Source organism: Nycticebus coucang, chromosome 22, assembly GCF_027406575.1.
Source record: "Nycticebus coucang isolate mNycCou1 chromosome 22, mNycCou1.pri, whole genome shotgun sequence".
NCBI lineage: Eukaryota > Metazoa > Chordata > Mammalia > Primates > Lorisidae > Nycticebus > Nycticebus coucang.
Window position 1 is genome coordinate 46,438,562 of NC_069801.1, and position 18,473 is coordinate 46,457,034.

The window sequence follows — 18,473 nt, forward strand, 5'->3', positions numbered from 1 at the left end:
CTTGACCAATATAAAGTGACCATCTTTGTCTTTTTTGACTTTAGTTGCTTTAAATCCACATGTATCTGAAAATAAGATTGCAACTCCTCTTTTCTTCTGAATTCCATTTGCCTGAAAAATTGTCTTCCAACCCTTGACTCGGAGCTTTAATTTGTCTTTTGAAGCCATGTGTGTTTCTTGCAGACAGCAAATGGATGGCTTGTGTTTTTTAATCCAGTCAGCCAATCTATGTCTCTTCAGTGGGGAATTCAAGCCATTAACATTTATTGAGATAATGGATAAGTGTGGTAGTATTCTATTCATCTTATTTGGTGAGAGTCCATTGCTTAGTTTTACCTTTTGCATCGGTGTGGAGGTTACGTTCTGTCCTTTGATTTCTGAGTTCTTACTTTGCTGCTGATCCATTGTGGTGGTCAGTGTGCAGAACAGGTTCAAGTATTTCCTGTAGAGCTGGTCTTGTTGTGGCGAATTTCCTCAATGTTTGTATATCCGTAAATGATTTGATTTCTCCGTCAATTTTGAAGCTTAGCTTAGCAGGGTACAGAATTCTGGGCTGAAACTTGTTCTGTTTAAGTAGATTAAAGGTAGATGACCATTGTCTTCTTGCTTGGAAAGTTTCATTAGAGAAGTCTGCGGTCACTCTGATGGATTTGCCCCTGTAGGTCAACTGGCGCTTACTCCTGGCAGCTTGCAGAATCTTTTCTTTTGTCTTGACTTTGGACAGGTTCATCACAATGTGTCTTGGAGAAGCTCGGTTAGAGTTGAGGTGACCCGGGGTCCGATATCCCTCTGAAAGCAGTGTGTCAGAATCTTTGGTGATATTTGGGAAATTTTCTTTTATAATATTCTCTAGTATGGCTTCCATTCCTCTGGGGCATTCTTCTTCCCCTTCTGGAATTCCTATAACTCGTATGTTGGAACACTTCATAAAGTCCCATAATTCTGACAGTGAACGTTCTGCTTTCTCTCTCTTCTTTTCTGCCTCTTTTACTGTCTGAGTTATCTCAAGAACTTTGTCTTCTACCTCTGAAATTCTTTCTTCTGCATGGTCTAACCTGTTGCTGATACTTTCCATTGCATCTTTAAGTTCCCTAATTGACTGTTTCAGTTCCTTCAGGTCTGCTATATCCTTTTTATATTCTTCATATCGTTCATCTCTTATTTGATTCTGTTTTTGGATTTCCTTTTGGTTATTTTCCACTTTATTAGCAATTTCCTTCATTGTTTCCATCATTTCTTTCATTGTTTTCAACATGTGTATTCTAAATTCCCTTTCTGTCATTCCTAACATTTATATACTGGTGGAATCATCTGCAGTAGCTACCTCATGGTTCCTTGGTGGGGTTGTTCTAGACTGGTTCTTCATGTTGCCTGGAGTTTTCTGCTGATTCTTCCTCATGAGTGATTTCTTTTATCTGTTTGCTTGCCCTAATTTTCCTTTCACTTCCTCTTGCTCTTGAAGTTCTTGTGCCTGTGGACTAAGGGTTACAGGACCAGAAGGGTGAGAAGGTTGAAGAGCAAAAAAAAAGGGGATGAAAGAAAGGAGGACCGAGTGATAAGAAAAAAAGAAAGATAGAGAAAGGAGAGGGGGTGGGTATAAGGAATATTGACAAAAAGAAGAGAGGCACAGAAAGAGGGAGAGAGGGCAATATAGGTGTACAGTAGGGTACTTTGACACAACCTTAAAAAACCCCACCTTCTGGGGGTGCCCAGTTGCGTGGTTCCCTTGAGGTCAGCAGCTCTTTGCTAACCTGATCAGACACAGTACCCCACCTCCACCAAGTAGAGAGGAAAGACAAAAATGCTATAAATCAAACCAAAACAAGCAAACAGAAAACTTTACAGGGATAAAATTGGGTGAAAAACCAAATTATATCGGTAGAAACACTAGCAAAAATGAAGTTGAAGTTATTAAAAAAGGCAGCAATGGGAAATTATAATTAAACTAGGAAAATTGAGAAAGAAAAAGGGATCTGTGTGGAAAAGATTGAAATTAAAAAAACAAAAGAACATCAGCAACGTCAAAATAAACAAACAAAAAAAACAACCAAACAAAAAAAGAAAGAAAAAAATACACAACCAAAAACAAAGCAGTTTGTATATGTTATTGAATATTGTCTGGGCAACACGTGGTCTTCTGGGGTATGAGATGTTAGTCACAGTTCTGATACGACTAGAGGCTGCTGATTACTCAAACCCCAGCAGGTAGACACCCTGAATCTCTCTTCAGCCTACTTAAAAGGCACTTTGAACTTGTAAACTTGCTGAGCAGAAGCTTTCCCAGCTTTCTCGCTGGAATCGCTGCTGAAGTGGCTATCCACTTACTCAGTGTGCCAAAACCGGTCTCACTCTGCCCCTGAGGGTTAGGGCTGCAAGGCGGCTCAGAACCCACCCTGAGGCTACTTGGTTGCTGGGTTACCAGCTCCCACCCGTTTCTAGCTCTGCGACCCTGAGGGCGGAGCTTGCCGGGGCAGATCACTGACAATGGATCCGTGTGACCCACCGCCAAACACTATTAGCTCCGTCTGGCTCAGCAGCTCAGACTGGGGCCCTAGACAACGGCCAAAGTTCTCCGCACTCCCACTCAGGCCTTCCCCAAGGCAGTTCAACTCAGTGCCAAGTCCAAGGACATCAAAACAGTTCACAGGTAAGGCCTTTCTGGTTTGCAGTCTCGCTGCTACTGAACTTACAGTTGTGGGCGGGTTTAGACGGATTGAACACACGCGACCACTTGCCGGTTTTCCATGGTTTTAGTCCTCCTCTTGGGGTCCAGAAGTCTCTCGCTGACTCCCTGTATCCTCATAGGAGTGATGATAGGCAGTTCCCACCAGCCAGAGATGCCTGGAGTCCTATCTCCCCAGACTCACGGTGCCCAGATGCAAGGAAGCTGTTACTCGGCTGCCATCTTGCTCCGCCTTCCTGATTTTATATTCTTTTATTGACTGAATTTTTATCCTGAGTATTTAGGAAGATTTGCTTTCACATCATGCATGTGTTCTCATCTACATCAATAATAAATTTTCACATAAGAATATTTGATACTAGTTTTTCAGAAAGAACATTACTTTTCCATTAGGTATCAGGATATTTAGGTTTCAGTGACTCTTGCAAATGCATTGTTTAGCAACTACTTTTAGGCGTTAATATTAATATATCAGTCTTGGGATACATAATCGTATGTTCCAAGCTTTTATCACTTCCTAGAAACATTAAGGAAAATAACTCAAAAGCTAGACATGTTCATATAGTATATTCAATGCTGTGTTTTTTGACATTCATTTACTGGAGTCAGCCAGTGATGACTAATATTTTTTGCTTGCTAGTACCAAGACCTAAATGAGGTTCTTGACTAGATTACACTTATGTGGGTCTCATTTTAATGGAAATTCAAGGGATAGAAAAAGATTATAGGAAGAGATGTTATAAAAACAGACTTCACAAGTCAAACTTAACAGTAAAACTATTCTCTTTTATGTAGACAACCATGAAAACAAATATCCTGTGAAGAAGATATATATCTTATATCTTTCCAGCAGATCTTTATGCCTTCTTGAGACAGATTTCCATAACTATAGTAAGAGTAGTTGATGAGGCACTGGCCCACAGAAAGAGGCTGATAAAAGCATCAGGCTGCAGGAAACCAGATAAACATGTTCACGTTTTCTAATTGTAATGAGGCTAACGATAGCATTGGATATCAAGATAGAACCAAGAGAGAGAAAACATATTCTTTCAACTTTAAATTTAAGCATTCATAAAACAGACAAAACTCCCTTGTTAGAATAACTCCTTGGGACATATCGTGTTATGTGCTTATTTAATTAAAAGATTTCAAAAGAGGCTATATAGCTTCAACCTGTAATATGAAAGTTATAACACTATGGCAAACACAAGATGTATGTGTGTCTTTCACTTTCAAATGTATGAGAAACACTATGTCAAACACTTTCAAATGTATGAGAAACTTGTCCAAAGACTATTTCAAGTAACTGAAAGAACACATTTTTTTTAACTCTCCAGTCATCTTAACCCCTACGCCTTCTCCTGTATAAGCTGTGTAAAGTTAATCTTTATCAGGAGTAAGTGAAAGAAAAACTAGCCTAAGAATTTTGTGTGGCATAAAGTTAAAGAAATCATAATTTTAGAACTTTTGTTTAGTCTCTATTTAGCAAAGAACATAATGAGGATAGATGACCATATTGTTTAAAAAGTAATCAGCCTCATTTATTAGGAGTTAGTGGGTTCCTGGATCCAGTAGGCAAGCTCAAGGATATGCATAGGCTGTGAAAACAAGAGGAAAAGAATAATCCTGTTTATAAATTTAGAAATTGTGGCAGATTATAGTGCTTTTAAGAAAATGTTTCCCTGCCTTCCTATGAATTAACCATACTGGTTCAGAATTATTGTTTGTTTTTGAGAGGTATGTGCATGTGACAATCAAAAGTGAGCAGGAACAGAAAACAGAAGAATGAGAGGGTGTATGTTTATCTCTTAGTAGCAGAGAGATCTTCATAGGGGTCCCAGATTTGGAGTGCCAAGATATTCAGTTTAGTACATGGGTCTAAAATCTCCTGCTGTTAGTTTTACTCTCTAGACTTAGGAACGTAGATTTTTGGAAACTACATTTTAAGGACTATTGATCATCTTGGTGGAACAAGAAGGACAGTTCTAGGGTCAGGTGAACCCCTGTAGGTAAAGTTAGGGTTTTCCTAAGGTAAAGAGAGAGAAGAAATGTTACTACTGTTTAAAATTCAAAGAGGAACTCTGCCATTAGAGAGTAAGTAAATCCAGGAGACAAAGCTAGAAACTAAATTTTGTCCTTAAGGGGCTCTCCATATGGGGTTTCTGTTTTCCCACCCATGTCCTAAAATTCTGAGATAAGTCATATTTAACAATGTTCAGACCTCTCACCTATATTTAATTTCTTCTAATTAGCCCCTAAACTTCAACAAACATCACATATGCCCAATCCTGTGTAAGTGGCCTTATAAAGTGAAGTGGTTGTTTTGGCGTCTCTCTTTTTGCCAAAGTCACCGTGCCAGGAATAGCATTGTAAGAAAGACACTGACACTATTTAAATTACAGACACTGATCACTTGACTCAAGGTACAGCTGAGATAAATGGAGAGAAGGAAGTAACCAGGTGAAAAAGTAAGACAGATTAACTCAGAAGGAGACATTAAATAAAATCCCTAATTTCTCCCAAATATACTAGAAAAAGACAACATGAAGTAAGAAGGTAGAGTTGGGTTATACAGCTATGCTTTTATCTGCTTAAAAGACTTCTAATGTCACTGCAAAGTTTGTGCTATCTTCCACGATCAGCTGTCTCAATATAACAGAATAACCACTGATTAGGATTAGATTTTTATGAATGGTTTATTCAAAGCACATGTGGTTGGCTCTATTTTCATCAATATTCTGTCATGAAAAACAAGAGTTGAAAAGATGATAAAAACATGCACTTGGCCAGGCCAGTGGCTCACACCTGTAATCCTAGCACTTTGGGAAAGTGAACCAAGAGGACTGCTTAAGGTCAGGAGTTTGAGCAATAGCAAGACCCTCATCTCTATGAAAAATAAAAAATTAGCTGACCATGGTGGCACATGCCTGAGTCCCTGCTACTTTGGAGGCTGAGGCAAGAGGAATGCTTGAACCCAGGAGTTTGAAGTTGTAGTAAGCTATGGTGATACCACTGTACTCTAGGACAGACAGCAATGTAAGACCCTGTCTTTAACCCACCATCCGAAACCCTCCCCAAAACATGCACTGTTAGAAAATATAGGGGAAGAAATTATGTTTAAAAGCAGATTCATACATTCTAAAAGCAAGTTGAGCATCCCAATCCCAAAATCCAAATACTTTTTGAGTGAAGATACGATGCCATATGTTCACGCATGAAACCATTAAAAATATTGTATAGAATTATCTTCAGGTTAAGGGGAGGAGGAGTATATAAAATATAAATGAATTTCAGATTTACACCTGAGCCCCATCCCTAAGATATCTCATAATGTATATATAAATATTACAAAATCAAAAGAATTCAAAAATCACACTTCTGGTCCCAAGCATTTCAGATAATGGATATTCAACCTATAAAAAAAAATTAGTACACAGAAATAAAACATTTTCCAGTATCACTGGAGAGGGCTATAAAGTTGGCTCTGAGTTTCCCAACTGCCAAAGTAAATGGTAAATAAGATCAGTTCTGGGAATCATATTCTTTTAAAGATATACATGGTAAATGTACTGTTGTACAAGAAAAGAAAAGCACTTCTCACAGCTCTTTATAAAGGAGAGATAATAGAGAACAGTTCCCTAAATAAACATACAAGCAAGTCACTTCCACTGTTTCCTTATACACATAGTATCCCTGTCCCTCAAGGAAGCCATGTTGATGCTTCAGTCAATAAAGAACATTGTATCCTCAGATACATCTTTGTATTATTTAATAACCATCAGATAATAAAAGTCAGCATACTGTACCTATTTATCTATATCTTGAAATAAACTGTATCATTGCTATAGATACTTAAGAATATATTCCCTAATACAGTCATTATTTTGATATGCCCAAAGAAAACAAAAGCATGTTCTTCTCACCAAAACCACACTGAAGACATCCATTATTTCCCTCACCTGTAATTCTTTCACATTTTCAACAGTAAAGTTGAACCAGACTCGGAAGCGTGGATTACAGGTATCGGGCCTAATGAACAGATCATACTCAAACTCAGACACCTGGTCCACCCGGCCAAGGTTACCTAGTAATAAAAATGAAGAAAATCGTTATTTAGTAGAAGTTCATTTAAGTCAATAGTAAATACAAATTTAAATATTACAAGCTCTTATAACCATTATTTGTCAACATTCAGTACTTGTAGATTCAGCAATCACAATCCAAATGGCCGCCAACTGTGAATGCAGCCCAGCATAAGGAAGGCTTTTCAGGTAGTTTGCTGTGCAAACTGCTCTGCCTTGCCCTTATAACCCATATCCTTTTGTGTTAAAAAGAGTCTTTTACATAGTGAGTTGCTATAAGGTGCCTGTGATAAGCCCCAATAAACTGAGAGAAGAATGACAAACTTCAATTCCCCTGTAAGACAAATGAATATGATTATGTCTTATGTATTTTTTTATTACATTTTCTGGTATATGAACTACCTCTAATATATGAAACCTTATTTCATTCTCACAACAGGGCTATACAGTTTGTACTACTCTTGTTATATTCCAAACTTCTTTCAGAACATATTAAAGAATATGTGGAGTATGTTTTTAAACAAAAATTAGAAGTAGTTGCTATATAAGAATAATAACAGCAAATTAACAACCATGAAATTTAATTTCCACTTTTCTCTACCAACAAAACAAACAAATATATATATATATTTTTTTTTTGTAGTTTTTTTTTTTTTTTTTTTTTGGCCGAGGCTGGGTTTGAACCCACCACCTCCAGCATATGGGACTGGCACCCTTTCCCTTTGAGCCACAGGCGCCACCCACAAACAAATATATTTTTAAAAATATATAAACTAATATGAAAAAATACTCATCATCATTAATCATCAGAAAAATGCAAATCAAAACTACATTGAGATATCATTTAACTCCAGTAAGATCAGCCCATATTACAAAATCCCAAAAACCAGAGATGTTGGCATGGACGTGGAGAAAAGGGAACACTTATACACTGCTGGTGGGAATGCAAAATAATACGTTCCTTTTGGAAAGATGTTTGGAGAACACTTAGAGATCTAAAAATAGACCTGCCATTCAATCCTACAATTCCTCTACTAGGTATATATCCAGAAGAACAAAAATCACATTATAACAAAGATATGTGTACCAGAATGTTTATTGTAGCCCAATTCATAATTGCTAAATCATGGAAGAAGCCCAAGTGCCCATCGACCCATGAATGGATCAATAAATTGTACACCATGGAATATTATGCAGCCTTAAAGAAAGATGGAGACTTTACCTCTTTCATGTTTACATGGATGGAGCTGGAACATATTCTTCTTAGAAGAATGGAAGAAAAAGTATCCAATGTACTTAGCCCTACTATTAAACTAATTTATAGCTTTCATACGAAAGCTATAACCCAATTATAACCTAAGAATATGGGGAAAGGGGAAAGGCAGGGGAGGAGAGAAGGGAGAATGGGCGGAGGGAGGGTGATTGGTGGGATCACACCTATGGGTACATGTGAAACTTACTAAATGTAGAATATAAATGTCTTGTATATAAAACCAGTGTATGGTGCCCCTATGATTTCATTTAAAAAATGTATAAACTCAGGTGTCACCTACATTCTTTGACTCCTCTCCCTGATTAATTATAATGATCAGTGAATTTCACAAAATATTAATAGCAGAATAAGGAAAAATAAAATCAGAGTCTAGTGAATTGCCAAACTCCATACAAGATAATCAATAGCTACAGAATCGAGATGACTACAGACAGTAACAAAACAATTTAATGAGAAGTTGGTATTGCACTGCTCTTAAAAACCACAGCAATACCCTACTTCAAAATGAACTATAGTGTGTCTGCCCCCAAAAGAACAATAAGAATTAAACTTTAAGCCTGTACATATAAAAGTTTTAAATTCTTTTTTAACTTAATTTTTATTAAATCATAGCTGTATACATTTATGGGGTACAATGTGATGATTTGATGTATCATGTGGAATGCTTAAATAAAACTGATTAACATAACTGTCACTTCACTTATTTTATGTGGTAAGACACTTATAATATACTCTTAGTTGTTTTGAAATGTACCCTTGCATTGTGCACATTAGGTGATATCCCACCAAATAAACTCCCTCCACTAGTGCTCCACCCTCTCCCTTCTCTCCCTTCCTTCTTTTTTATTAGTTTTTATTAAATCATGACTGTGTACATTAATGCATTTATAGGGTACAATATGCTGAATTGATAAACAGTGTGGAATGCTTACATCGAACTTATTAATGTAACCATCACCTCGCTTGCTTATTTGTTGTGGGAAGACATTTATACTCTATTCTAAATAGTTTTGAAATGTACCATTGTATTATGCACAGCAGGTGAGGTCCCACCAAAAACCCACCTCCTCCTGGCCTTCCCCCTCCCTTTCTCTCTCCCCTCCCCTCCTTTTCCCTCTTTCTTTCTGGACTATAGTTATGTTTTATCATTTGTATGAATGTGTAGATGACTGTATGTTGGTTTCATAGTAGTATTGAGTACATTGGATACTTTTTCTTCCATTCTTGAGATACTTTACTAAGAAGAATATGTTCCAGTTCCATCCAGGTAAACATAAATGATGTGAAGTCTCCATCTTTTTATGGCTGCATAGTATTCCATGGTACACATACACCACAATTTATTAATCCATTCATGGGTTGATGGGCACGTAGGCTGCTTCCATGACTTGGCAATTATGATTTGGGCTGCAATAAACATTCTGATGCAAATGCCTTTGTTGAAAAAAGATTTTTGATCATCTGTGTAGATACCTAGTAGAGGAATTGCAGGATCAAATGGCAGGTCTAATTTTAGTTCCTAGAGCATTCTCCAAACTTCTTTCCAAAAAGGAGACATTAATTTGCATTCCCACCAGCAGTGTAAAAGTATTCCTTCTCTCCAGATCCATGCCAACATGTGAAGTTTTGGGATTTTTGTGATGTGGGCTAATCTTACAGGAATTAGATGATACCTTAAAGTATGTTTTGACTTGTATTTCTCTGATGCTTAAAGATGATGAGAATTTTTTCATGTGTCTGTAGGCCATGCACCTATCTTCTTCAGAGAAGCTTCTGTTCAAGTCTCTTGCCCACAAGGAAATGGGGTTATTTGTTCTTTTCTTACTGATTAGTTTGAGTTCTATGTGGCTCCTAGTTATCAGACCCTTGTCAGAAACATGCGTCCTTTACTTAAAAATTTGTTTGTTTTAAATAGATTTTAAATATTAAATTCCAGCAAGCTTACCCAGATAAAAAAAGAAGAGAAAGTAAGTACATATTATCAATTTCAAGAATTAAAAGAGATTGACAACAGAAAGATGATAGAAGAACTTAGCTCTTATACCCTCCACAGAAACACTGTTTTAACAACCATGGATGAAAGCTCCACTATCATACTTTAAAGATCTTGAAAAAATAATACTTCATTTTATATGGAATCAGAAAAAACCTCGAATAGCCAAAACATTACTCAGAATTAAAAACAAAGCAGGAGAAATCACACTACCAGACCTCAGACTATACTATAAATCGATAGTGATCAAAACAGCATGGTACTGGCACAAAAATAGAGAAGTAGATGTCTAGAACAGAATAGAGAACCAAGAGATGAATCTAGCTACTTACCATTATTTGATCTTTGACAAGCCAATTTAAAACATTCGGTGGGGAAAAGATTCCCTATTTAACAAATGGTGCGGCATGAACTGGCTGGCAAACTGTAGAAGACTGAAACTGGACCCACACCTTTCACCATTAACTAAGATAGACTCTCATTGGATTAAAGATTTAAACTTAAGACATGAAACTATAAAAATACTAGAAGACAGTGCAGGGAAAACCCTTGAAGAAATCGGTCTGGGCGAGTATTTTATTAGGAGGGCAATTGAAGCAGCTTCAAAAATACACTACTGGGACCTGAGCAAACTAAAAAGCTTCTGCACAGCCAAGAACGCAGTAAGTAAAGCAAGCAAACAGCCCTCAGAATGGGAGAAGATATTTGCAGGTTATGTCTCCAACAAAGGTTTAATAACCAGAATCCACAGAGAACTCAAACGTATAAGCAAGTGATCCCATCACAGGCTGGGCAAGGGACTTGAAGAGAAACTTCTCTAAAGAAGACAGGTGCATGGCCTACAGATATATGAAAAAGTGCTCATCATCTTTAATCATCAGAGAAATGCAAATCAAAACTACTTTGAGATATCATTTAACTCCAGTAAAATTAGCCCATATCACAAAATCCCAAGACCAGAGATGTTGGCGTGGATGTGGAGAAAAGGGAACACTTCCACACTGCTGGTGGGAATGCAAATTAATACATTCCTTTTGGAAAGATGTTTGGAGAACACTTAGAGATCTAAAAATAGATCTGCCATTCAATCCTATAATTCCTCTACTAGGTATATACCCAGAAGACCAAAAATCACATCCTAACAAAGATATTTGTACCAGAATGTTTATTGCAGCCCAATTCATAATGGCTAAGTCATGAAAAAAGCCCAAGTGCCCATCGATCCACGAATGGATTAATAAATTGTGGTATACATACACCATGGAATATTATGCAGCCTTAAAGAATGATGGAGACTTTACCTCTTTCATGTTTACATGGATGGAGCTGGAACATATTCTTCTTAGTAAAGTATCTCAAGAACAGAAGAAAAAGTATCCAATGTACTCAGCTTTACTATGAAACTAATTTATGGCTTTCACATGAAAGCTATAACCCAGTTATAACCTAAGAATAGGGGGAAGAGGGAAAGGGAGGGGAGGGAGGGGAGAGGTGGGCGGAGGGAGGGCGATTGGTGGGATTACATCTGCGGTGCATCTTACAAGGGTACACGTGACACTTAGTAAATGTAGAATATAAATGTCTTAACACAATAACTAAGAAAATGCCAGGAAGGCTGTGTTAACCAGTGTGATGAAAATCTGTCAAACGGTCTATAAAACCAGTGTATGATGCCCCATATTGCATTAATTAATAACAAAATATTAAATATTATTTAATTTAAAAAAAAAGAAAGAAAATGTCTTTCTGAGAGCTTTGTAATCCAGAGAGAAGTCACGGTACTCTGGTAGAGCACAGAAATTAGAAAATAAACACTGAAAGTAAAAAATAATAATAATAATAATAAAATAAAATTTTATTATTTTAATAAAAATTTTCTTGTTACTCATTGAGTAACAAGAAATTTATTAAATTTAATAAATTTATTAAATTTATTTTAATAAAATAAAATAATAAAATAAAATTTTAATTAACCCACATCAATCTTCCCTTAAGTAGCTGTAGTACACAGAAAGATCTCCTCATCTCATGATTTTCTCATGGGAGAAATGAGAGGAAAATCATTATGTGACTTCCCTAGCATGTCAGGGGAGCCACATCTGTCACATCTCACCCAGAATACTGAGAAAATTGCCACAGTTGGATTATGTCTGGCTAGCTAAGAACAAAGAGATGGGAACTGAGAACAAAAAGATGGGAGTTCTCAATAACAAGTGTGCAGAACTCAACAGCTAGCCCACAGCTTGCAAAAGTGGTCTCATCCACTTCCCATATGCAAACTCTGGCACAAGACTCATCCACTTGAAGATGGCAGCACTGAGTCTGCCTACCCAGAGTCCCCAAAATCAGGCTCATCCATGAACCCAGAGATACTGGGTGAGCTGACAACTGAAGGGCTTTCCTTGCCACAGCCAGTTGTAAAGACTGGGAGAGGTGAGTGTTTCTTCAAATGCAGATACAAACACAAGACTAATAGGATAACCAAATAGGATAATACCACCAAAGGAAAAAAGTAAAACTTCACTAATGAACCTTAAAGACAAGGAAATATACAAATTGCTAAAGTATTCAAAATAATGATTTTAAAGAAGCTCAATGAGTAACAAGACAACAAAAATTGACAACTAAAGGATATCTGGAAAACAATATGTGAACAAAATTAGAAGCTAAACAAAGACAGAGAAATAATTTTTTTAAAAAGAATCTAACATAAATTCTAACAAATGAAGAATACAATGACCAAACTGCAAATTTCAAAGGAGAGCTTCAATAGTAATGTCAATCAAGCAAAAGGAAGAATCAGAAAACTTGAAAACAGGTCATTTGAAATCATCCAGTCAGAGAAGAAAAATGAATGAAAAGAATAAAAAAAGCTTGTAAGAATTATAGGACATTTTCATATAAATGCAAATATGACTCCCAGAAGAACAGAAATAGTAAGGGTAGGAAATTTATTAAAAGATTATTTAAGAAATAATGGCTGAAAACTTCTCATATCTGGGGAGGGAAATTAACATCCAGATTCATGAAGCTCAAAGGACCTCAAAGAGCTGGAAACTAAACTAGTCTACATTGAGAAACACTATAATTAAATTGTGAAAATTCAAACATGAAGAGAGAAGTTGGAAAGTAACGAGAGAAAAGCAACTAGCCACATACAAAGAAACTATCATGAGATTATCATATTTCTCACAGAAACCTTATAGATCAGGAGAAAATAAGTTGATATATCTAAAGTGCTGAATAAAGAAAACTATCAAGCAAGAATAAAGCAACTTTCAAAACTGCTTTAAAAATGAAGGATAAACAGTTTCTCAGACAATCACAAAGTAAGACAGTTTATTACCACTAACACTGCCTTATAAAAGGTACTAAAGGGAATTCTTTAAGTTGAAACAAAATGATGTTAAATAGCAACACAAAGGCATATGAAAGAATAAATCTCATTGATAAAAATCCAGAACATTACCATAATGAAATGGTGGGGGTTGGTGCAGTTTTGCACAGAATTCAAATTAAGATATTATCAGTTTAAAAAGACTCTTTTGGCTGGGCATGGTGGCTGGTACCTCTAATCTGAGCACAGTGAGAGGCCAAGTTGAGTGGAACCCTTGAGCCCAGGAGTTCAAGACCAGGCAGCCTAGAAACATAGCAAGACCTCGTCTCTACCAAAAAAAAAAAAAAAAAAGCCTGCCATGGTGGTGTGTGACTGTAGTACCAGCTACTCCAAAAGCTGAGTCATAAGAATCAGTTGAGCCCAGGACATGGAGGCTGAAGAAAATTATGATGGTGCCATCGCACTTTAGTTTGAGCAACAGAGATTCTCTATCAAAAGAAAAAAGAATAGACTATTACAACTATAAGACATAAGTCTAAAGATAACCAGAAATAAAAAAACCTATAATAGAAGCACAAAAAACATAACAAAGACAAGAATCAAAGCATATCCATACAACAAACATTAAATCACAAAGAAATACAAGATATTAAGAGAGAAGCAAAAGAAGTACAAAAGAGACAGAAAATAATTAAGAAAATGGAAACAGTAAGTTCTTACCTATCAGTAATCACTTTTTTTTTATTAAATCATAGCTATGTACATCAATGCAATCATGGGGTACAATGTGCTGGTTTTATATACAATTTGAAATATTTTCATCAAACTGGTTAACATAGCCTTCATGGCATTTTCTTAGTTATTGTGTTAAGACATTTATATTCTACATTTGGTAATCACTTGAAATTAAATAAGAGTTTGCACCAATTGGGATATCTAGTTTCAAAAAAAAAAAAAAGAACAATAACAAGTGTTGGCAAGAATATGGAGAAATAGGAACACTTGAGTACTACTGGTGGGAATATAAAATGGTACAGATCAAATGGAAAAGTTGCTCCTCCAAAAATATATTACTATATATTCCAACAATGCACTTCTTCTTTCTGTAATGAAAGAAGAAGAGATATTTCTACAGTCATATTCTTAGCAGCACTATTCAAAATCCAAAACATGGAAGCTACCAAAGTGTCTGTGGACAGATGAATAGGTAAGCAAAATGTGGCATATACATACAATGGAATATTATTCATCCTTAAAATGGAAGGAAATTTTGACATATGCTACATCATGGCTGATTCTTGAGAACATCATGCTAAGTGAAATAAGTCATTCACCAAAATACAAATACTATATGATTCCACTTAAATGAAGTACTTAAAGAGTTGTCTTAATAATATAGACAGAATGTTGAACAGTGGTTTCCAGGGCATGAGGAGAAGGGTCATTGGGGAGTTATAATTTCATGGGAATAGCATTTCAGTTCTGCAAGATGAAAAGAGTTATGGAGGGCGGCGCCTGTGGCTCCGTTGAAAGGCGCCGGCCCCATATACGGAGGGTGGTGGGTTCAAACCCAGCCCCGGCCAAACTGCAACCAAAAAATAGCCAGGCGTTGTGGCGGGTGCCTGTAGTCCCAGCTGCTCGGGAGGCTGAGGCAGGAGAATCGCTTAAGCCCAGGAGTTGGAGGTTGCTATGAGCTGTGTGAGGCCATGGCACTCTACCAAGGGCCATAAAGTGAGACTCTGTCTCTACAAAAAAAAAAAAAAAAAAGTAAAGAGTTATGGAGATGGATAGTGGTAAGCATTGCACAAAATAAATGTATCTAATACCACTTAAAATTAGTTAAGTTGCTAATTTTATATATGTATATTTTACTACAATTTTTTTTAAATGAAATTAAATAAACTCCCAACTCATAAGGTGGAGTCACTGAATGAATAAAAATCAAAACCAAACTGGGTGGCGCCTGTGGCTCAATGAGTAGGGGGCACCGGCCCCATATACCAAGGATGGCAGATTTGAACCTGGCCCCAGCCAAACTGCAACAAAAAATAGCCGGGCATTGTGGCAGGCACCTGTAGTCCCAGCTACTTGGGAGGCTGAGTCAAGAGAATCGCCTAAGCCCAAGAGCTGGAGATTGCTATGAGCTGGAGATTGCTGTCACCATGGCACTCTACAGAGGGTGACAAAAGGAGAATCCGTCTCTTAAAATAAAAACAAAAACAAACAACAACAACAAAAAAAACTGTGTGCTGTCTATAGGAAACTCACTTCAGATTTAAGAACATGATAGGTTGAAAGTGCAGTGAAGGAAAAAGATATTCCATGCTATTAGCAACAAACAGAGAGCAAAGGTGGCTATACTTATATCAGAAAAGACTTCAAGTAAAAACTTGACACAAAACCAAATCATAATTATATAACAATCGCAAGTAGCATCACAACATTTAGACATACAAAGCAAATATGGACAAATCTGAAAGAAAAATAGACATCAACACAATTAGAGTAAGAAACTTCCATCCCCCACTCTCAATAAGGAATACAACCTATGACATAAAATCAATATGAAACCAGCAATTGTTTGATAATATAGACAAAATCGACCTAACAGACATATTCAGAATATTATACCCAACAGCAACAGAACACAAATTTTCTTCAGTACAAAAGAAATACTCCAGGATAGAACATATACTAGGTCACAAAATAAGTCTTAAAATATAGGAATATAGAAATCATTTCAAGTACCTTTCCAAATATAGTGGAAGGACTTTAGAAATCAATTAACAGAAGGAAACAGTAAAATTCACAAATATGTGAAAATTAAACAATTCTCCAAAATATCCATTCAAAGAATAAGTAAAAAGGAAAATTAGAAAATATCTTGAAACAAATTAAAATTAAACACAACATACTAACACTTACAGGATGCAGAAAAGGCAATATAAAAAAGGAAATTTATAGTGATAAATGCCTACATCGAAAAAGAATGACCTCAAAAACCTTAACATTACACCTCAAGCAACTAGGGAAAAAAAAAAAAAAAGAAAAGAAAAGAAAAAAGAAATAAGCCCAAAGTTAGCAGGAGGAAGAAAATAAGACTAAAGCAGAAATAAATGAAAGAGTAGAGAGAAACAATAGAAAAAATAAACAAAACTAAAAGTTGATATTCATAAAAGATAAACAAAATCAACTCTTAGAGTAGGAAAAAAGAGAAGACAAAAATAAATTATGATAGAGGAGACAATATAACTTACTTCACAAAAATAAAGTCTCGTATGGGACTATTGTTAGCAATTACATTCCAACAAATTGGATAATCTAGAAGAAATAAGTGGATTCCTAGGAACCTTAAACTACCAAGTTTGAATAAAAATGAAATAAAAACCCTGAAAGACCAAAATATTAAAAACAGAACTACCATATGACCTACACAACTCACTTCTGAGTATATATCCAAAGGAAATAAAATAAGCATTTCAAAGCACTCCCATGTTCTTTGCAGCATTATTCACAATAACCAAGACATGGAAACAGCATAAATATCCATCAATGGACAAATGGGTAAAGGCAATGTGGTTTATATATGCAACAAAATATTGTTCAGCCTTTCAAAATAAGGAAATCCTAGCAACAAGAATGAGACTGGTGGTCATTATGCTAAATGAAATAAGCCAGACACAGGACCAGTACTACATGCTACCACTTATATGAGGATCTAAAATAGTGAAATTTAGAGAAGTAAAGAGTAGAATAGTGGTTGTCAGGAGCTAAGGGTAGAGGAAAACAGGTACTGTTCAGAGTCCAAAGTATCAATTAAAGAAGTTGAAAAATATACAACATAGTGCCTATAGTTAATAACAGTGTAATGTATACTTTAAGATTTGCTAAGAGGCTATATCTTAAGTGTTTTTAATCACAAAAATAATAATAACAAAAAATAGGTCAGGAGAAAACTTTTGGAGGTGATGGATATATTTATGGAAGAGATTAAAGTGATGACTTCACAATTATCATCAAACTCACCAAGTTGTATTCATCAAATATGAACAGCTTTTTATATGTTAATATACCTCACTATAGTGATCTAGGAGGGAAAAAAAATCCTTGGGAAAAAGAAAAATAGCAAAATAAACATAAAACATGTACAATAAAGAAAATAATAATGATAAGAGTGGAAATAAATAAGATAGAAAATAGAAGACAATAGAGAAAGACAATAAAACCAAAATTTGTTTTTTTATGCATTCAACAAAATTGTCAAACTTTAAGCTAGACTAACTAACAAAAAAAATAAAAAAGAGAGAGAGGACTCAAATCAGTACAATCAGAAATTAAAGAGAGGACATACTATGACCAAATGTATGCCCCCAAAACAAATAACATAGATAAAATGGACAAAATCCTAGAAAGAAAGAAACAACTAAAATTGACTAAAGAACCTGAATGTCTGAATAGAACTAAAATAAGTGGTGTTTTATTAATAATAATTTTAAAAGCTACCTACCAAGAAAAGACTATGTACAGTTATTTTCATAGGTGAATTCTGAAAAACTTTAAAAGAAAAATTAACATCAATCTTTAACAAATTTATGGGGAAAAAGAGGGAAAATGAACCTTTCCAGATTCATTTTATGTGGTGGCCAGGATTACCTTGATACTAAAATTAAATCACATCATGACTAAAAACAAACAAATGAAAAAATATATATAGACCCTTACAAATACAGACTCAAAAATTCTAAGCTTAGGAAAAATAGGAAACTAAATTTAGCAACATATAAAAATAATTATACAACATGACAAATGGGATTTATACCAGAAATTTAATCTTGGTATACAATATTAACACAATATACCAAATTAAATTATTAAAGTAAAAGAGAAAACAACATGGATTATCACAATAAATGCAGAAAAAAGTTGCACCTTCATGATAAAAAACAATTGAAAAAAATGAACAGAACAGACCTTCCTCAATCTCATAAAGGAAATTTTTGAAAATCACACAGTTAACAACATACTTAATGGCATAAGATCTTTCCCTTAATATCAGAGAGCAGACAAACATGCTTGCTCTCACCACTTCTATTCAAAATTGTGGA

The 18,473-nt window shown here is 35.5% G+C and overlaps 1 protein-coding gene across 1 annotated transcript in view; it reads right to left on the minus strand.

Moving 5' to 3' along the window:
- Window positions 1-18,473, minus strand: part of AGBL4 (AGBL carboxypeptidase 4) — a 1,493,965-nt gene that overhangs the window by 1,191,645 nt on the left and 283,847 nt on the right. Inside the window, exon 3 of the mRNA XM_053576008.1 lies at window positions 6,643-6,767. Coding sequence (XP_053431983.1) covers window positions 6,643-6,767 — 125 coding nt within the window. The remainder of the gene's footprint in view (window positions 1-6,642; window positions 6,768-18,473) is intronic.